This window comes from Oncorhynchus kisutch, unplaced genomic scaffold (assembly GCF_002021735.2).
Source record: "Oncorhynchus kisutch isolate 150728-3 unplaced genomic scaffold, Okis_V2 Okis07a-Okis12b_hom, whole genome shotgun sequence".
Taxonomy (NCBI): Eukaryota; Metazoa; Chordata; class Actinopteri; order Salmoniformes; family Salmonidae; genus Oncorhynchus; species Oncorhynchus kisutch.
In genome coordinates, this window is record NW_022261984.1 from 7199879 (window position 1) to 7224085 (window position 24207).

General features: G+C 45.7%; 1 protein-coding gene across 1 annotated transcript in view; it reads left to right on the top strand.

The window, feature by feature from the left end:
• Window positions 1–700: 700 nt before the first annotated feature.
• Window positions 701–24207, top strand: part of LOC109886712 (mitotic spindle assembly checkpoint protein MAD1) — an 84138-nt gene continuing 60631 nt past the window's right edge. The window contains exons 1-11 of the mRNA XM_031814582.1: window positions 701–826; window positions 1845–2024; window positions 2736–2876; window positions 10289–10468; window positions 11583–11589; window positions 14038–14155; window positions 14327–14408; window positions 15327–15457; window positions 16052–16166; window positions 16658–16719; window positions 22470–22556. Coding sequence (XP_031670442.1) covers window positions 1878–2024; window positions 2736–2876; window positions 10289–10468; window positions 11583–11589; window positions 14038–14155; window positions 14327–14408; window positions 15327–15457; window positions 16052–16166; window positions 16658–16719; window positions 22470–22556 — 1070 coding nt within the window. The 5' untranslated portion in view covers window positions 701–826; window positions 1845–1877. The remainder of the gene's footprint in view (window positions 827–1844; window positions 2025–2735; window positions 2877–10288; window positions 10469–11582; window positions 11590–14037; window positions 14156–14326; window positions 14409–15326; window positions 15458–16051; window positions 16167–16657; window positions 16720–22469; window positions 22557–24207) is intronic.

Below are 24207 nucleotides of genomic sequence, written 5' to 3' on the forward strand. Positions count from 1 at the left end.
ATGAGACTGTAGTATCAGTAGACAAAACACGAACCTGAACTAATAAGTTACTGTTCTCTCTTCTCAGCTATGTGACAGCCTCACAAATTATACTCCTGTGTAAGGGTCTGCAGCCAATCACAGCCAGACGCCTGAGAGAAGCAAATGTAACCACAGGACATGTGACAGAGTTGATGGACACCCTATGTTTATCAATGGACAGAAAGTTCCACATAATGGAATATCATTTATTTAATTTATATATTCCATTTTTTTTTATAACAAACCAATGCATCTTTTAAATAAATTGTGGTTAAGGTAGAGTATGATTTCATTTAATAATTTTATTAAAATTGTTTAAACACCAATCATAGTCAAACTATCGCAAACTGTTTGACTTGAAAAAATACAAAACTTTTTTTTTAAAAGAGCCGTTTAGGATCCAACATAGCCAGCTCACTGAAAAGAGCCGGAATGCCCATCACTACAAGATCCGCCAACCCAATTACAAAGAAGATAAGAATACTATAGAATAAGTTTCAGTGGAACCCTGCTAAACTGCAACAATATATATATTCATGCCGCTTCACGGATTAGTTTACATAAAAATCACTTCCAAACCAAATGGTATAAAGATATATGATGATCTTACTCGGAAGTATTTAGTGAATTGCTCAATATGCGCATCGAGCGCAGCCTTGACTCTCTTTATAACGCAGCAGGTAATCTCGCGATAACAGCACAGATCTTGTTCTAGGAAAGGAGGGAGTTCGAAGTTATGCTAGCTAGCTCTTGTTACTATCTATAACTACCTAACTAGTCAACTTTTTAAACGTCAAGTTCCAAGGTAAGATCTGATCAAGCTGTATAATAAATTCTATAACGTGTCCATATGATTTAATAGTCGGATTATTTGCCGACGTCTATCCGATCAACATGTGTCGACAATTTGCCGATTGAGCTTGCTAGCTAACGTTAGCTAACTAGGGGATTCGAGACGTCTAGGTAACCAACGTTAACTATCATAGAGCAGTTGTTGTGATCACATCATTTATGTTTATCAACTGCGACTCGTCCATCCTTTAAATGACCGAGTAATTCATAGTTATTAGCCAATTAGCATGGCTAGTTGGTTACTCGTTCACGTTAGTAGCTCTGGTCCATGGCGTTACATGTGGCTTGAACCTTCATCTTTACAATTGTGCAATGTTAGTGACTTTGCTAATGTACTGACCAACTTTTCTTTGTATGCTCATTTCAAACATCATGTCGCGACTTTCGGACACTTTTTATTTAACCCCAGACTAGCTTTGATCCAGGCGCATGCGTCGGATCAGCAATACTGAAATAGAGTTGTGCATCCGAATGGACCAGCATATAAGGTAGCTTTTTATTTCTTTAACCTTTATTTAACTAAACCCTAACCCGGAAGACGTTGGGCAAATTTGCCGATGGGACTCCTAGTCACGGCTGGGTTGTGATACAGCCTGGAATCGAACCAGGGGTCTGTAGTGACACCTGTAGCACTGAGATGCAGTGCCTTAAACTGCTGCGCCACTCTGGAGCTAGCTAACATGCATCTTCTTGCCCACCAGAGATGGTCGCCCCAAAATGCTCGCTGACCATGGACATGGACAGTCTCCTATGTCACATAGGAATATGAAGCTACTGAAAATGTTGCCAGCTAATTACCCTCTCTGTTCTAGTGCAGTAAGCATGTAAAAAAAATAAACTCCTGACCATGGACATTGTATGTAGCTCCTGTAAATGTTGGTCTCTCTCTCTTATAGAAGCTACAGCAGCCTTGTAAACAATTGACCATGGACATCGTAGCTCCTGTAAATGTTGGTCTCTCTCTCTTATAGAAGCTACAGCAACCTTGTAAACAGTGGACCACCATGGACATTGAGGATGACACGACGGTGTTCTCCACTCTGAAGTCCTTTAAGAGTTTCATCTCTCTTCCGGACACGTCTCGGAACCAGGGAGAACCCGCCCCGGTGCAGAGCCACGTCCTACAGAACCAGTACCTGCAGAGGTTACAGGTGGGTGGAGTAGGACAGACACACACAGAACCACGTCCTACAGAACCAGTACCTGCAGAACCAGTACCTGCAGAACCAGTACCTGCAGAGTTTACAGGTGGGTGGAGTAGGACAGACACACATAGAACCACGTCCTACAGAACCAGTACCTGCAGAACCAGTACCTGCAGAGTTTACAGGTGGGTGGAGTAGGACAGACACCTACAGAACCAGTACCTACAGAACCAGTACCTGCAGAGATTACAGGTGGGTGGAGTAGGACAGACACACACAGAACCAGTACCTACAGAACCAGTACCTACAGAGGTTACAGGTGGGTGGAGTAGGACAGACACACATGGAACCAGTACCTACAGAACCAGTACCTACAGAACCAGTACCTACAGAGGTTACAGGTGGGTGGAGTAGGACAGACACACATAGAACCAGTACCTACAGAACCAGTACCTACAGAGGTTACAGGTGGGTGGAGTAGGACAGACACACATAGAACCAGTACCTACAGAACCAGTACCTACAGAGGTTACAGGTGGGTGGAGTAGGACAGACATGGTGCAGCACCACATCCTACACCAACAGTATTTAGAGGACAGAGGTGGTGGGACTGAGACACATTGTGTTGTTGTGAATGACCAGAGACTTCAGAGAGAAGGTTCAGTCTGAAACCTGTGTATGTAAGACACAGGAAGTGACCCGTGTGTCTCTGTGTAGTTGCTGGAGGCAGCAGAGAAGGTTCAGTCTAAGACCCAGCTGATCCAGTTGGATCAGGAGAAGAGACAGATGGAGATCAGTCACAAGAGGGCACGCATCGAACTGGAGAAGAACGCTACGCTGAGCGCTAGGGACTTTGAGGTATGTAACACACACACCTGGAGGTAACACACACACACACACCTGGAGGTAACACACACACACACACACCTGGAGGTAACACACACACACACACACACACCACCTGGAGGTAACACACACAACCACCTGGAGGTAACACACACACACACACACACCTGGAGGTAACACACACACACACACCTGGAGGTAACACACACACACACACCTGGAGGTAACACACACACACACACCTGGAGGTAACACACACACACACACCTGGAGGTAACACACACCTGGAGGTAACACACACACACACACACCTGGAGGTAACACACACACACACACCTGGAGGTAACACACACACACACACACACACCTGGAGGTAACACACACACACACACCTGGAGGTAACACACACACACACACACACACCCTGGAGGTAACCACACACACACACACCTGGAGGTAAACACACACACACACCTGGAGGTAACACACACAACACACACCTGGAGGTAACACACACACACACACCTGGAGGTAACACACACACACACACCTGGGAGGTAACACCCACACACACACCTGGAGGTAACACACACACACACACACACCTGGAGGTAACACACACACACACACACACCTGGAGGTAACACACACACACACACCTGGAGGTAACACACACACACACACACACACACCTGGAGGTAACACACACACACACACACACACCTGGAGGTAACACACACACACACCTGGAGGTAACACACACACACACACACACACACACCTGGAGGTAACACACACACACACACACACCTGGAGGTAACACACACACACAACACACACCTGGAGGTAACACACACACACACACACCTGGAGGTAACACACACACACACACACACCTGGAGGTAACACACACACACACCACACCTGGAGGTAACACACCACACACCCACCACACCTGGAGGTAACACACACACACACACCTGGAGGTAACACACAACACACACCTGGAGGTAACACACACACACACACCTGGAGGTAACACACACACACACCTGGAGGTAACACACACACACACCTGGAGGTAACACCACACCACACACCTGGAGGTAACACACACTGGTACACACACACACACCTGGAGGTTAACACACACACACCACCTGGAGGTAACACACACACACCTGGAGGTAACTACACACACACATCCCTGGGAGGTAACACACACACGAGCACCTGAGGTACACACACCTGGAGGTACACACACCACACCTGGAGGGTTACACACACACACACACCTGGAGGTAACACACACACACACCTACACACACACACCTGGAGGTAACACACACACACACCTGGAGGTACACCACACACACACCTGGAGGTAACACACACACCCACCTGGAGGTAACACACACACACACACCTGGAGGTAACACACACACACACACCTGGAGGTAACACACACACACACACCTGGAGGTAACACACACACACACCTGGAGGTAACACACACACACACCTGGAGGTAACACACACACACACCTGGAGGTAACACACACACACACCTGGAGGTAACACACACACACACCTGGAGGTAACACACACACACACCTGGAGGTAACACACACACACACCTGGAGGTAACACACACACACACCTGGAGGTAACACACCACACACACCTGGAGGTAACACACACACACACCTGGAGGTAACACACACACACACCTGGAGGTAACACACACACACACCTGGAGGTAACAACACACACACACCTGGAGGTAACACACACACACACACCTGGAGGTAACACACACACACACCACACCTGGAGGTAACACACACACACACACACCTGGAGGTAACACACACACACACACACCTGGAGGTAACACACACACACACACACCTGGAGGTAACACACACACACACACCTGGAGGTAACACACACACACAACACACCTGGAGGTAACACACACAACACACACACCTGGAGGTAACACACACACACCACACACACCTGGAGGTAACACACACACACACACACACACCTGGAGGTAACACACACACACACACACACCTGAGGTAACACACACACACACACCTGGAGGTAACACACACACACACACACACACACACCTGGAGGTAACACACACACACACACACCTGGAGGTAACACACACACACACACACACACACCTGGAGGTAACACACACACACACACACCTGGAGGTAACACACACACACACCTGGAGGTAACACACACACACACCTGGAGGTAACACACACACACACCTGGAGGTAACACACACACACACACACACACCTGGAGGTAACACACACACACACACACACACCTGGAGGTACACACACACACACACACACCTGGAGGTAACACACACACACACACCTGGAGGTAACACACACACACACACACACCTGGAGGTAACACACACACACACACACACCTGGAGGTAACACACACACACACACACACCTGGAGGTAACACACACACACACACACCTGGAGGTAACACACACACACACACACACCTGGAGGTAACACACACACACACACACCTGGAGGTAACACACACACACACACACACCTGGAGGTAACACACACACACACACCTGGAGGTAACACACACACACACACACACCTGGAGGTAACACACACACACACACACACACCTGGAGGTAACACACACACACACACACACACCTGGAGGTAACACACACACACACACACACCTGGAGGTAACACACACACACACACACACACCTGGAGGTAACACACACACACACACCTGGAGGTAACACACACACACACACACACACACCTGGAGGTAACACACACACACCTGGAGGTAACACACACACACCTGGAGGTAACACACACACACACACACACCTGGAGGTAACACACACACACACACACACACCTGGAGGTAACACACACACACACACCTGGAGGTAACACACACACACACACACACACCTGGAGGTAACACACACACACACACACACCTGGAGGTAACACACACACACACACACACACCTGGAGGTAACACACACACACACACACACACACCTGGAGGTAACACACACACACACACACACACCTGGAGGTAACACACACACACACACACACCTGGAGGTAACACACACACACACACACACCTGGAGGTAACACACACACACACCTGGAGGTAACACACACACACACCTGGAGGTAACACACACACACACACACACACACCTGGAGGTAACACCCACACACACCTGGAGGTAACACACACACACACCTGGAGGTAACACACACACACACCTGGAGGTAACACCCACACACACACATACACCTGGAGGTAACACACACATACACCTGGAGGTAACACACACACACACACACACACACCTGGAGGTAACACACACACACACCTGGAGGTAACACACACACACACCTGGAGGTAACACACACACACACACACACACCTGGAGGTAACACCCACACACACCTGGAGGTAACACACACACACACCTGGAGGTAACACACACACACACCTGGAGGTAACACACACACACACCTGGAGGTAACACACACACACACACATACACCTGGAGGTAACACACACATACACCTGGAGGTAACACACACACACACACACACACATGGAGGTAACACACACACACACCTGGAGGTAACACACACACACACCTGGAGGTAACACACACACACACACACACACACCTGGAGGTAACACCCACACACACCTGGAGGTAACACACACACACACCTGGAGGTAACACCCACACACACACACATACACCTGGAGGTAACACACACATACACCTGGAGGTAACACACACACACACACACACACATGGAGGTAACACACACACACACACACATGGAGGTAACACACACACACACACACATACACCTGGAGGTAACACACACACATACACCTGGAGGTAACACACACACATACACCTGGAGGTAACACACACATACACCTGGAGGTAACACACACACACACCTGGAGGTAACACACACACACACACACCTGGAGGTAACACACACACACACACACACACACACCTGGAGGTAACACACACACACACCTGGAGGTAACACACACACACACCTGGAGGTAACACACACACACACCTGGAGCTAACACACACACACACCTGGAGGTAACATACACACACATACACCTGGAGGTAACATACACACACATACACCTGGAGGTAACATACACACACATACACCTGGAGGTAACATACACACACATACACCTGGAGGTAACATACACACACACACATACACCTGGAGGTAACATACACACACACACATACACCTGGAGGTAACATACACACACACACATACACCTGGAGGTAACACACACACACATACACCTGGAGGTAACACACACATACACATACACCTGGAGGTAACACACACATACACATACACCTGGAGGTAACACACACATACACATACACCTGGAGGTAACACACACATACACACACCTGGAGGTAACACACACACACACACACACACACCTGGAGGTAACACACACACACACACACCTGGAGGTAACATACACACACATACACCTGGAGGTAACATACACACACATACACCTGGAGGTAACATACACACACACATACACCTGGAGGTAACATACACACACACATACACCTGGAGGTAACATACACACACACATACACCTGGAGGTAACATACACACACACATACACCTGGAGGTAACATACACACACACATACACCTGGAGGTAACATACACACACACATACACCTGGAGGTAACATACACACACACATACACCTGGAGGTAACATACACACACACATACACCTGGAGGTAACATACACACACACATACACCTGGAGGTAACATACACACACACATACACCTGGAGGTAACATACACACACACATACACCTGGAGGTAACATACACACACACATACACCTGGAGGTAACATACACACACACATACACCTGGAGGTAACATACACACACACATACACCTGGAGGTAACATACACACACACATACACCTGGAGGTAACATACACACACACATACACCTGGAGGTAACATACACACACACATACACCTGGAGGTAACATACACACACACATACACCTGGAGGTAACATACACACACACATACACCTGGAGGTAACATACACACACACATACACCTGGAGGTAACATACACACACACATACACCTGGAGGTAACATACACACACACATACACCTGGAGGTAACATACACACACACATACACCTGGAGGTAACATACACACACACATACACCTGGAGGTAACATACACACACACATACACCTGGAGGTAACATACACACACACATACACCTGGAGGTAACATACACACACACATACACCTGGAGGTAACATACACACACACATACACCTGGAGGTAACATACACACACACATACACCTGGAGGTAACATACACACACACATACACCTGGAGGTAACATACACACACACATACACCTGGAGGTAACATACACACACACATACACCTGGAGGTAACATACACACACACATACACCTGGAGGTAACATACACACACACACACATACACCTGGAGGTAACATACACACACACACACATACACCTGGAGGTAACATACACACACACACACATACACCTGGAGGTAACATACACACACACACATACACCTGGAGGTAACATACACACACACCCATACACCTGGAGGTAACATACCACCACACACATACACCTGGAGGTACATACACACCACACACATACACCTGGAGGTAACATACACACACACACACATACACTGGAGGTAACATACACACACACACACATACACCTGGAGGTAACATACACACACATCACACATACACCTGGAGGTAACATACAACAACACACACATACACCTGGAGGTAACATACACACACACACACATACACCTGGAGGTAACATACACACACAACCAACACCTGGAGGTACATTACACACACACACACATACACCTGGAGGTAACATACACACACACACACATACACCTGGAGGTAAATACACACAACCACACATACACCTGGAGGTAACATACACACACAGCACACATACACCTGGAGGTAACAACACACACACACACATACCCTGGAGGTAACATACACACACACACACATACACCTGGAGGTAACATACAACACACACAACACATACACTGGAGGTAACATACACACACACACACATACAACCTGGAGGTAACATCACACACACAACACATCACACCTGAGGGTACATACCACAACACACATACACCTGGAGGTAACATACACACACACACACATACACCTGAGGTAACATACACACACACACACATACACCTGGAGGTAACATACACACACACACACATACACCTGGAGGTAACATACACACACACACACATACACCTGGAGTAACATACACACACACACACATACACCTGGAGGTAACATACACACACACACACATACACCTGGAGGTAACATACACACACACACATACACCTGGAGGTAACATACACACACACACATACACCTGGAGGTAACATACACACACACACATACACCTGGAGGTAACATACACACACACACATACACCTGGAGGTAACATACACCAACACACATACTACCTGGAGGTAACATACACACACACACATACACTGGAGGTACATCACACACACACATACACCTGGAGGAACATACACACATCACACATACACCCTGGAAGGTTAACATACACACACACCTACACCTGGAGGTAACATACACACACACACATACACCTGGAGGTAACATACACACACACACATACACCTGGAGGTAACATACACACACACACATACACCTGGAGGTAACATACACACACACACATACACCTGGAGGTAACATACACACACACACATACACCTGGAGGTAACATACACACACACACATACACCTGGAGGTAACATACACACACACACATACACCTGGAGGTAACATACACACACACACATACACCTGGAGGTAACATACACACACACACATACACCTGGAGGTAACATACACACACACACATACACCTGGAGGTAACATACACACACACACATACACCTGGAGGTAACATACACACACACACATACACCTGGAGGTAACATACACACACACACATACACCTGGAGGTAACATATACACACACACACACACACCTGGAGGTAACACACACACACACCTGGAGGTAACACACACACACAAACACACCTGGAGTGTTCTGTGTTCTAAATTCTGTGTTCTAAATTCTGTGTTCTGACTTCTGTGTTCTAAATTCTGTGTTCTGACTTCTGTGGCCCACGTTCTAATTGTTCCAGCGTGAGGTGGACCGTAACCAGGACCTGCTGGGACGAATCAGACGCCTGGAAGAGAGGGAGGCGGAGTCTAGCCAGAGCCTATCGGAAAAGGCAGAGGCAAACCGTGCTCTACATCGGACCCTGGAGTCTCTCAACAGGAGGGTGGAGGAGAGGGATGGATGGCTCAACACCTCTAACCAGGTACACCTTTAACAGAGATCAGATTATACCATAAAATCACTCCTCTAACCAGGTACACCTGTAACAGAGATCAGATTATAGCATAAAATCACTCCACTAACCAGGTACACCTGTAACAGAGATCAGATTATAGCATAAAATCACTCCTCTAACCAGGTACACCTGTAACAGAGATCAGATTATACCATAAAATCACTCCTCTAACCAGGTACACCTGTAACAGAGATCAGATTATACCATAAAATCACTCCTCTAACCAGGTACACCTGTAACAGAGATCAGATTATACCATAAAATCACTCCTCTAACCAGGTACACCTGTAACAGAGATCAGATTATACCATAAAATCACTCCTCTAACCAGGTAGACCTGTAACAGAGATCAGATTATACCATAAAATCACTCCTCTAACCAGGTACACCTGTAACAGAGATCAGATTATAGCATAAAATCACTCCTCTAACCAGGTACACCTGTAACAGAGATCAGATTATAGCATAAAATCACTCCTCTAACCAGGTACACCTGTAACAGAGATCAGATTATACCATAAAATCACTCCTCTAACCAGGTACACCTGTAACAGAGATCAGATTATACCATAAAATCACTCCTCTAACCAGGTACACCTGTAACAGAGATCAGATTATACCATAAAATCACTCCTCTAACCAGGTACACCTGTAACAGAGATCAGATTATAGCATAAAATCACTCCTCTAACCAGGTACACCTGTAACAGAGATCAGATTATAGCATAAAATCACTCCTCTAACCAGGTACACCTGTAACAGAGATCAGATTATAGCATAAAATCACTCCTCTAACCAGGTACACCTGTAACAGAGATCAGATTATACCATAAAATCACTCCTCTAACCAGGTACACCTGTAACAGAGATCAGATTATACCATAAAATCACTCCTCTAACCAGGTAGACCTGTAACAGAGATCAGATTATACCATAAAATCACTCCTCTAACCAGGTAGACCTGTAACAGAGATCAGATTATACCATAAAATCACTCCTCTAACCAGGTACACCTGTAACAGAGATCAGATTATAGCATAAAATCACTCCTCTAACCAGGTACACCTGTAACAGAGATCAGATTATATGTCTCCACTAGGGGTCGACTGCTCAGGTACTGAGTTCCTTGCTCAGAACATGAGAACATATGAGAGCTGGTGGTTCCTTTTAACATGAGTCTTCAATATTCCCAGGTAAGAAGTTTTAGGTTGTAGTTATTATAGGAATTATGACGTGTTGACTATTTCCCTCTATACCATTTGTATGTCATATACCTTTGACTATTGGATGTTCTAATATGCACTTTAGTATTGCCAGCCTAATCTCAGGAGTTGATTGGCTTGAAGTCATAAACAGCGCTGTGGTTCAAGCATTGCTAAGAGCTGCTGGTAAATGCAGTAAAGTTTGAATGAATGCTTACGAGCCTGCTGCCTCCTACCACCGCTCAGTCAGACTGCTCTATCAAATATCAAATCATAGACTTCATTATAATATAATAAACACAGAAATACGAGCCTTAGGTCATTAACAAATCCAGAAACTATCAGGTAGAAAACAACATGTTTATTCTTTCAGTGAAATACGAGCCTTTGGTCATTAACAAATCCAGAAACTATCAGGTAGAAAACAACATGTTTATTCTTTCAGTGAAATACGAGCCTTTGGTCATTAACAAATCCAGAAACTATCAGGTAGAAAACAACATGTTTATTCTTTCAGTGAAATACGAGCCTTTGGTCATTAACAAATCCAGAAACTATCAGGTAGAAAACAAAATGTTTATTCTTTCAGTGAAATACAAGCCTTTGGTCATTAACAAATCCAGAAACTATCAGGTAGAAAACAACATGTTTATTCTTTCAGTGAAATACGAGCCTTTGGTCATTAACAAATCCAGAAACTATCAGGTAGAAAACAAAATGTTTATTCTTTCAGTGAAATACGAGCCTTTGGTCATTAACAAATCCAGAAACTATCAGGTAGAAAACAAAATGTTTATTCTTTCAGTGAAATACGAGCCTTTGGTCATTAACAAATCCAGAAACTATCAGGTAGAAAACAAAATGTTTATTCTTTCAGTGAAATACAGAACCATTCCGTATTTTATCAAACGGGTGGCAACCCTAAGTCTAAATATTGCTGTTACATTACACAACCTTCAATGTTATGTCATAATTATGTAAAATTCTGGCAAATTAGTTCGCAACGAGCCAGGCGGCCCAAACTGTTGCATATACTCTGACTCTGCGTGCAATGAAAGCAAGAGAAGTGACACAATTTCACCTGGTTAATATGGCCTGCTAACCTGGATTTCTTTTAGCTAAATTTGCAGGTTTAAAAATATATACTTCTGTGTATTGATTTTAAGAAAGGCATTGATGTTTATGGTGAGGTACATTGATGTTTATGGTGAGGTACATTCGTGCAACAATTGTGCTTTTGTTACATCATCCCCCGTTTGGCGAAGTAGGCTGTGATTTAATGATAAATTAACAAGCACCGCATCGATTATATGCAACGCAGCTAGCTAGTTAACCTAGTTAGTTAACTAGTTAACCTAGCCTATATCATCAACCATGTGTAGTTAATTAGTGATTATGTTAAGATTGATTGTTTTCTTATAAGATACGTTTAATGCTAGCTAGCAACTTACCTTGGCTCCTACTGCACTCGCGTAACAGGTGGTCAGCCTGCCACTCAGTCTCCTCGTGGAATGTAATGCAATGTAATCGGTGTTCAGAAATTCCCGATTGTTATGAAAACTTGAAATCGTCCCTAATTAACCGGTCGACCTCTAGTCTCCACTCACATCGTCAAATTGCTATTTTTCTGTGGAGTAACTCATTAGTCCTATTTTTATATATATATATATTAAATCCCAGCAGGAGGCAGCGGTAGTACCACACAAAGCTGATGACTACACTGTGTCATTTGTCCCTGTAGAGGATGAGCGGTTTAAAGGATGAGATTGAGGTTGATGACTACACTGTGTGTTATTTGTCCCTGTAGAGGATGAGCGGTTTAAAGGATGAGATTGAGGTTGATGACTACACTGTGTGGTATTTGTCCCTGTAGAGGATGAGCGGTTTAAAGGATGAGGATGAGATTGATGACTACACTGTGTGTTATTTGTCCCTGTAGAGGATGAGCGGTTTAAAGGATGAGGTTGACTTCACTGTGTTATTTGTCCCTGTAGACGGCGAGCAGTTTAAAGGATGAGGTTGAGGATGAGATTGATGACTACACTATGTTATTTGTCCCTGTAGACGGCGAGCGGTTTAAAGGATGAGATTGAGGATGAGGTTGATGACTTCACTATGTGTTAGACGGCGAGTGGTTTAAAGGATGAGGATGAGATGGATGACTACACTGTGTTATTTGTCCCTGTAGACGGCGAGCGGTTTAAAGGATGAGATTGAGGATGAGGTTGATGACTTCACTATGTGTTATTTGTCCCTGTAGACGGCGAGCGGTTTAAAGGATGAGGATGAGATGGATGACTACACTATGTGTTATTTGTCCCTGTAGACGGCGAGCGGTTTTAAAGGATGAGATCCGGGAGCTGAAGCAGCAGGTCCAGACGCGGGACAACACCATCTCTAACCAGACACTGGAGAACCAGGGACTACAGGAACAAGTGGAGCTACAACACAGGTAACACACACTACCTGGATTTCCTTTCTTCTGATTGGTCCTGTCTGGATTTCCTTTCTTCTGATTGGTCCTGTCTGGATTTCCTTTCTTCTGATTGGTATTTCCTGGTTTCCCTTCCCTCTGATTGGTCCTGCCTTGATTTCTTCCCCCCGACTGGTCCTCTTTTTACAGGAAGTACCAGGAAGTGTCTCAGCGGTGCCAGGCCCTCCAGTTAGCATCATCCACCTGCTCCGACCACGAACTCAAGATTAAGGTGAGGCTAGGATTATTGTTGTTCAAAGTAGGACTAAAATTAATGATGTCTAGATTAAGATTGGTATTAATACAGTTCAGATTGGGACTAGGTTTAGAGAACTAGGAGGTTAGGACTAGGGTTGACTAATGTATGAAGATTGAGACTGATTGTACCTGAATTCAAATTAGGACTGGGGTTGAGATTGGGACTAGAGTTGGGGAGCTAGGTTAGGATTAGGACTGGTATGGAGATTGGGACTAGAGTTGGAGCTAGGTTAGGATTAGGACTGGGGTTGAGATTGGGACTAGAGTTGGGGTTAGGGCTGGGGGTTGAGATTGGGACTATAGTTGGGGTTAGGGCTGGGGTTGAGATTGGGACTAGAGTTGGAGCTAGGTTAGGATTAGGACTGGGGTTGAGATTGGGACTAGAGTTGGGGTTAGGGCTGGGGTTGAGATTGGGACTAGAGTTGGGGTTAGGGCTGGGGTTGAGATTGGGACTAGAGTTGGGGTTAGGGCTGGGGTTGAGATTGGGACTAGAGTTGGGGTTAGGGCTGGGGTTGAGATTGGGACTAGAGTTGGGGGTTAGGGCTGGGGTTGAGATTGGGACTAGAGTTGGGGTTAGGGCTGGGGTTGAGATTGGGACTAGAGTTGGAGCTAGGTTAGGGTTAGGGCTGGGGTTGAGATTGGGACTAGACTCTGTCCTCTGTAGGCTTTATAAACTCTCAATGTAAAACTCTCAAGGCTTTATAAACTCTCAATGTAATCATAATTTACCGTTTCTGGGTTTAAATGACCTGCCATCAAATGAAGAGATGCTATTAACTCTTCAGTCTAACACACAACCTCAAACTCCACGATGTTCACCTTTCAGATGGTCATTAAATCTCTCTTTCATGAGCGGAGAATACAACTCAAAGGTGTGTGTCTGTGTCCCCAGGAGTTGGAGAGGAAGTTGGCTCTGCAGGAACAGGATGTTGTCATAGTGAAGAACATGAGGTCAGAGGTCGCTAGGATCCCAGATATGGACAAGGAGCTCCGACAGCTAAGAGAGGAGAATGTTTACCTCAGGTATCACTACTAGAACACATGGAGCAGGACAGCTAAGAGAGGAGAATGTTTACCTCAGGTAACACTACTAGAACACATGGAGCAGGACAGCTAAGAGAGGAGAATGTTTACCTCAGGTAACACTACTAGAACACATGGAGCAGGACAGCTAAGAGAGGAGAATGTTTACCTCCGGTAACACTACTAGAACACATGGAGCAGGACAGCTAAGAGAATAATGTTTACCTCAGGTAACACTACTAGAACACATGGAGCAGGACAGCTAAGAGAGGAGAATGTTTACCTCAGGTAACACTACTAGAACACATGGAGCAGGACAGCTAAGAGAAGAATGTTTACCTCAGGTAACACTACTAGAACACATGGAGCAGGACAGCTAAGAGAGGAGAATGTTTACCTCAGGTAACACTACTAGAACACATGGAGCAGGACAGCTAAGAGAGAAGAATGTTTACCTCAGGTATCACTACTAGAACACATGGAGCAGGACAGCTAAGAGGTTATTTGTATGTTGTAAAGAAGACAACTATCATTAATGTCACTTAAACCTCTCTCTCGCTCTCTCTCACCGTCTCCCCTCATTCCGTATCCCAGGGAGACGAGGGAGAACGTGATCCTGCTGAAGGAGGAAACTGAGGGTTTGAGACGTAAGGTAGAACGGATGGAGAAGATGAAAGAGGAGATGGTGAACGTGGAGCTGGAGAAGGAGGTGTGTGACCTGTTTTGTGTTATTTAAATGTGAAACTGGGCTGGAGGAGAAACATCTGCAGTGTCTGTTCTAACTAATGGTTGTTCTGATACACAACTGAAATGGAAACGTAACTTTAAAATAAAATATATATTTATTTATTTTACCTTTATTTAACTAGGCAAGTCAGTTAAGAACTAATTCTTATTTTCAATGATGGCCTAGGAACAGTGGGTTAACTGGCCTAGGAACAGTGGGTTAACTGGCCTAGGAACAGTGGGTTAACTGCCTGTTCAGGGGCAGAACGACAGATTTGTACCTTGTCAGCTCGGGGGTTTGAACTCGCAACCTTCCGGTTACTAGTCCAACGCTCTAACCACTAGGCTACCCTAGTTGGCGACAAACAAATCTCAGGGTTGGAAACAATCTGCATAGTAGTTGAATTTGTAAATGTGAAACCTTGAATCCCTACACCCTGGTGTGTCATCTGGTTCCTTCCTCTCCTCCTTCAGAAACTGTCTCAGAAACTGCAGGCCTGGGAGAACCTGGGACAGTCTACTGGACTCAACATACGGTCAGTTGGAATGTCTGTCTCTAGTATAATATTTCACCACTGAGTGGAATGTCTGTCTCTAGTATAATATTTCACCACTGAGTGAAATGTCTGTCTCTAGTATAATATTTCACCACTGAGTGGAATGTCTGTCTCTAGTATAATATTTCACCACTGAGTGGAATGTCTGTCTCTAGTATAATATTTCACCACTGGGTGGAATGTCTCTAGTATAATATTTCACCACTTGGTGGAGCTCTTGAGTCATGAAAAAATACTGGTGCCTCATTCTCTCTGCGAAGAGAGTGACGTTTTATTTGTTTGCTGTGTGTGTGTGTGTGTGTGGTGTAGGTGTGTGTGTGTTCTGTGCTGAAAGCCCGTAATGACAGAATGATTGCATGTTTCCACATGAGCAGCGAAGCACATCAGACACATTACAAACACTGCACTGCATCTAACACACAGACACACACACACACAATTTTTCTCTCATGACTACCCCAGTGTTTGATGTACACTGAGTGGCCAGATTATTAGATACATCACCTTGTTCACCAAAATAGATGGCTCCTACAGACAGGGAGTCTATAGAAAGCAGGCAGACAGGGAGTCTATAGAAAGCAGGCAGACAGGGAGTCTATAGAAAGCAGGCAGACAGGGAGTCTATAGAAAGCAGGCAGACAGGGAGTCTATAGAAAGCAGGCAGACAGGGAGTCTATAGAAAGCAGGCAGACAGGGAGTCTATAGAAAGCAGGCAGACAGGGAGTCTATAGAAAGCAGGCAGACAGGGAGTCTATAGAAAGCAGGCAGACAGGGAGTCTATAGAAAGCAGGCAGACAGGGAGTCTATAGAAAGCAGGCAGACAGGGAGTCTATAGAAAGCAGGCAGACAGGGAGTCTATAGAAAGCAGGCAGACAGGGAGTCTATAGAAAGCAGGCAGACAGGGAGTCTATAGAAAGCAGGGAGTCTATAGAAAGCAGGCAGACAGGGAGTCTATAGAAAGCAGGCAGACAGGGAGTCTATAGAAAGCAGGGAGTCTATAGAAAGCAGGCAGACAGGGAGTCTATAGAAAGCAGGCAGACAGGGAGTCTATAGAAAGCAGGCAGACAGGGAGTCTATAGAAAGCAGGCAGACAGGGAGTCTATAGAAAGCAGGCAGACAGGGAGTCTATAGAAAGCAGGCAGACAGGCATCGAGGCATTCAGTTACTGTTTGATTGAACGTTCGGATGGGAAAGTGACCTGAGAGACGTTGAGGGGTTTGGTCCTCAGTGCCTGCTGCACCGGATCCAGTGTCTCAGAAACATGGCTGTACCTAATAAACTGTGTGAATTGAATGTGAAATGGTGCACGTTCTCTCTCCCATACGATACTGATACATAGCATTACCCCCCCCCCCCTCTCTCCCATACAATACTGATACATAGCATACCCCCCTTTCCCATACGATACTAATACATAGCATTACCCCCCCTTTCCCATACGATACTGATACATAGCATTACCCCCCCCCCCCCTCTCCCATACGATACTGATACATAGCATTACCCCCTTCTCCCATACGATACTGATACAAAGCATTACCCCCCCTCTCCCATACGATACTCATACATAGCATTACCCCCCTCTCCCAAACGATACTGATACATAGCATTACCCCCCCCCTCTACCATACGATGCTGATACAAAGCATTACCCCCCCTCTCTCCCATACGCTACTCTCACTTAGCATTACCCCCCCCTCTCTCCCATACGATACTCTCACATAGCATTACCCCCCCTCTCTCCCATACGATACTCTCACGTAGCATTACCCCCCCTCTCTCCCATACGATACTCTCACATAGCATTACCCCCCCTCTCTCCCATACGATACTGAGACATAGCATTACCCCCCCCCCCCTCTCTCCCATACAATACTGATACCATAGCATTAACCCCCTCTCTCCCATACAATACTGATACATAGCATTAACCCCCCTCTCCCATACGATACTGATACATAGCATTACCCCCCTCTCTCCCATACGATACTGATACATAGCATTACCCCCCTCTCTCCCATACGATACTGATACATAGCATTACCCCCCCCTCTCTCCCATACGATACTGATACATAGCATTACCCCCCCTCTCTCCCATACGATACTGATACATAGCATTACCCCCCCCCTCTCTCCCATACGATACTGATACAAAGCATTACCCCCCCCCTCTCCCATACGATACTCTCACATAGCATTACCCCCCCCCTCTCTCCCATACGATACTCTCACATAGCATTACCCCCCCCTCTCTCCCATACGATACTGATACATAGCATTACCCCCCCCCCCTCTCCCATACGATACTCTCACATAGCATTACCCCCCCTCTCTCCCATACGATACTCTCACATAGCATTACCCCCCCCCTCTCTCCCATACGATACTGATACATAGCATTACCCCCCCCTCTCTCCCATACGATACTGATACATAGCATTACCCCCCCCCCCTCTCTCCCATACGATACTCTCACGTAGCATTACCCCCCCCCTCTCTCCCATACGATACTCTCACGTAGCATTACCCCCCCCCTCTCCCATACGATACTGATACATAGAATTACCCCCCCTCTCTCCCATACGATACTCTCACGTAGCATTACCCCCCCCCTCTCCCATACGATACTCTCACATAGCATTACCCCCCCTCTCTCCCATACGATACTCTCACATAGCATTACCCCCCCTCTCTCCCATACGATACTCTCACATAGCATTACCCCCCCTCTCTCCCATACGATACTCTCACATAGCATTTACCCCCCTCTCTCCCATACGATACTCTCACGTAGCATTACCCCCCCTCTCCCATACGATACTCTCACGTAGCATTACCCCCCTCTCCCATACGATACTCTCACGTAGTATTACCCCCCCTCTCCCATACGATACTGATACATAGCATTACCCCCTCTCTCCCATACGATACTCTCACATAGCATTACCCCCCTCTCTCCCATATGATACTGATACATAGCATTACCCCCCCCCCCCTCCCATACGATACTCTCACGTAGCATTACCATCCTCTTCCCCATACGATACTCTCACGTAGTATTACCACCCCCCTCTTCCCCATACGATACTCTCACGTAGCATTACCCCCCCCCCCCCCCCTCCCATACGATACTCTCACATAGCATTACCCCCCCTCTCTCCCATACGATACTCTCACATAGCATTACCCCCCTCTCTCCCATACGATACTCTCACATAGCATTACCCCCCTCTCTCCCATACGATACTCTCACATAGCATTACCCCCCCTCTCTCCCATATGATACTCTCACATAGCATTACCCCCCCTCTCTCCCATACGATACTCTCACATAGCATTACCCCCCCTCTCTCCCATACGATACTCTCACATAGCATTACCCCCCCCTCTCTCTCCCATACGATACTCTCACATAGCATTACCCCTCTCCCATACGATACTCTCACATAGCATTACCCCCCCTCTCTCCCATACGATACTGGGCAGCTCTAGGGGCGGGGCAGCTCTAGGGGCGGGGCAGCTCTAGGGGCGGGGCAGCTCTAGGGGCGGGGCAGCTCTAGGGGCGGGGCAGCTCTAGCTGGGCTAAAATATACATACATACAGTATATATACAGTGGGGAGAACAAGTATTTTAAACACTGCCGATTTTGCAGGTTTTCCTGTCATTTTCATGTTAGGTACACTTCAACTGTGAGACGGTTTCTAAAACAAAAATTCAGACATCACATTGTTTGATTTAAGTAATTAATTTTACTGTATGTCTCTGGGCATAGCTGTACCAAAGCCTCTGGCATCAAATCAAATGTTATTTGTCACACATGGTTAGCAGATGTTAATGCGAGTGTAGCGAAATGCTTGTGCTTCTAGTTCTGACAATGCAGAACAGACGGTGCATGGCTTCATGTCCACAGTTTACACTGTCACAGTGTTTAACAGGGTAGTAACCACTAATAAACTGTCACGGTGTTTAACAGGGTAGTAACCATTAATAAACTAAGTAAGTGTACTATATAGGGAATAGGGCTCTGGTCTATAATAGTGTACTATATAGGGAATAGGGCTCTGGTCTATAGTAGTGTACTATATAGGGCTCTGGTCTATAGTAGTGTACTATATAGGGCTCTGGTCTATAGTAGTGTACTATATAGGGCTCTGGTCTATAGTAGTGTACTATATAGGGCTCTGGTCTATAGTAGTGTACTATATAGGGAATAGGGCTCTGGTCTATAGTAGTGTACTATATAGGGCTCTGGTCTATAGTAGTGTACTATATAGGGAATAGGGCTCTGGTCTATAGTAGTGTACTATATAGGGCTCTGGTCTATAGTAGTGTACTATATAGGGCTCTGGTCTATAGTAGTGTACTATATAGGGAATAGGGCTCTGGTCTATAGTAGTGTACTATATAGGGAATAGGGCTCTGGTCTATAGTAGTGTACTATATAGGGAATAGGGCTCTGGTCTATAGTAGTGTACTATATAGGGAATAGGGCTCTGGTCTATAGTAGTGTACTATATAGGGAATAGGGCTCTGGTCTATAGTAGTGTACTATATAGGGAATGGGGCTCTGGTCTATAGTAGTGTTGTATATAGGGCTCTGGTCTATAGTAGTGTCCTATGTAGGGAATAGGGCTCTGGTCTATAGTAGTGTACTATGTAGGGAATAGGGCTCTGGTCTATAGTAGTGTTCTATATAGGGAATAGGGCTCTGGTCTATAGTAGTGTACTATATAGGGAATAGGGCTCTGGTCTATAGTGTTGTATATAGGGAATAGGGCTCTGGTCTATAGTAGTGCACTATATAGGGAATAGGGCTCTGGTCTATAGTGTTGTATATAGGGAATAGGGCTCTGGTCTATAGTAGTGTTCTATATAGGGCTCTGGTCTATTGTAGTGTCCTATATAGGGAAAAGGGTGCTACTTTAGTAACCGACGGTGTTGGTTAATTGAGCTGCTGTAGTCGAGCTCCATCAGTTAAGCTTTAGGACTGGAGCACTTTGACAAGCTGTGTGATCTCTTTAGAACCTACCCATCTGTCTGTTCTCTCACACTAATTAGTCCTCATCTCTCTGTCCTCCTCCTCTGATCTCTCTTCCCTCTGTCCTCCTCTCTCCTCCACTCCTGCTCTCTCTTCCCTGTCCTCCTCTCTCCTCCTTCCTGCTCTCTCTTCCTGTCCTCCTCTCTCCTCCACTCCTGCTCTCTCTTCCCTCTCCTCCTCTCTCCTCCTCTCCTGCTCTCTCTTCCCTCTCCTCCTCCCCTGCTCTCTTCCCTCTGTCCTCCTCTCTCCTCCTCCTCCCCTGCTCTCTTCCCTCTGTCCTCCTCTCTCCTCCTCCTCCCCTGCTCTCTCTTCCCTCTGTCCTCCTCTCTCCTCCTCCTCCCCTGCTCTCTCTTCCCTCTGTCCTCCTCTCTCCTCCTCCTCCCCTGCTCTCTCTTCCCTCTGTCCTCCTCTCTCCTCCTCCTCCCCTGCTCTCTCTTCCCTCTGTCCTCCTCTCTCCTCCTCCTCCCCTGCTCTCTCTTCCCTCTGTCCTCCTCTCTGTCTCAGCAGGGTAGGAGGTTGCCGTGGTTTATCAGAATGTCTAATACATGATGTCTGTCTCTCTGAGCTCTATGGATAAACATGCAGTGTGTTAACTGCGTGTTGTGTCCCCTGCAGGACACCAGAGGATCTGTCCTCCTCTCTGTCCTCCTCTGTCCAGTGTGTTAACTGTGTGTTGTGTCCCCTACAGGACACCAGAGGATCTGTCCAGAGAGGTGATTCAGATCCAACAACGAGAGATCGCTGTCAAACAACACAACTACACTCTCACCAGCAGGTAACACACACATCATGCTGCATCAGCTTCTTCATATGCTACACCTGGATTCATTATCTTGGCAAAGGACAAATGCTAATAGGGATGTCACTTTAATGTTTTAAGTTATATATTTGCTCTGTTTAGTTAGCGTGCTATAGAACTATAGGTATCAGATGCTCTGTTAGCGTGCTATAGAACTATAGGTATCAGATGCTCTGTTTAGTTAGCGTGCTATAGAACTATAGGTATCAGATGCTCTGTTAGCGTGCTATAGAACTATAGGTATCAGATGCTCTGTTAGCGTGCTATAGAACTATAGGTATCAGATGCTCTGTTAGCGTGCTATAGAACTATAGGTATCAGATGCTCTGTTTAGTTAGCGTGCTATAGAACTATAGGTATCAGATGCTCTGTTAGCGTGCTATAGAACTATAGGTATCAGATGCTCTGTTTAGTTAGCGTGCTATAGAACTATAGGTATCAGATGCTCTGTTTAGTTAGCGTGCTATAGAACTATAGGTATCAGATGCTCTGTTTAGTTAGCGTGCTATAGAACTATAGGTATCAGATGCTCTGTTTAGTTAGCGTGCTATAGAACTATAGGTATCAGATGCTCTGTTAGCGTGCTATAGAACTATAGGTATCAGATGCTCTGTTTAGTTAGCGTGCTATAGAACTATAGGTATCAGATGCTCTGTTAGCGTGCTATAGAACTATAGGTATCAGATGCTCTGTTTAGTTAGCGTGCTATAGAACTATAGGTATCAGATGCTCTGTTTAGTTAGCGTGCTATAGAACTATAGGTATCAGATGCTCTGTTAGCGTGCTATAGAACTATAGGTATCAGATGCTCTGTTTAGTTAGCGTGCTATAGAACTATAGGTATCAGATGCTCTGTTAGCGTGCTATAGAACTATAGGTATCAGATGCTCTGTTTAGTTAGCGTGCTATAGAACTATAGGTATCAGATGCTCTGTTAGCGTGCTATAGAACTATAGGTATCAGATGCTCTGTTTAGTTAGCGTGCTATAGAACTATAGGTATCAGATGCTCTGTTTAGTTAGCGTGCTATAGAACTATAGGTATCAGATGCTCTGTTAGCGTGCTATAGAACTATAGGTATCAGATGCTCTGTTTAGTTAGCGTGCTATAGAACTATAGGTATCAGATGCTCTGTTTAGTTAGCGTGCTATAGAACTATAGGTATCAGATGCTCTGTTTAGTTAGCGTGCTATAGAACTATAGGTATCAGATGCTCTGTTAGCGTGCTATAGAACTATAGGTATCAGATGCTCTGTTTAGTTAGCGTGCTATAGAACTATAGGTATCAGATGCTCTGTTAGCATGCTGTAGAACTATAGGATTCAGATGCTCTGTTAGCTTGCTATAGAACTATAGGTATCAGATGCTCTGTTTAGTTAGCGTGCTATAGAACTATAGGTATCAGATGCTCTGTTAGCGTGCTATAGAACTATAGGTATCAGATGCTCTGTTTAGTTAGCGTGCTATAGAACTATAGGTATCAGATGCTCTGTTAGCGTGCTATAGAACTATAGGTATCAGATGCTCTGTTAGCGTGCTATAGAACTATAGGTATCAGATGCTCTGTTAGCATGCTGTAGAACTATAGGTATCAGATGCTCTGTTAGCGTGCTATAGAACTATAGGT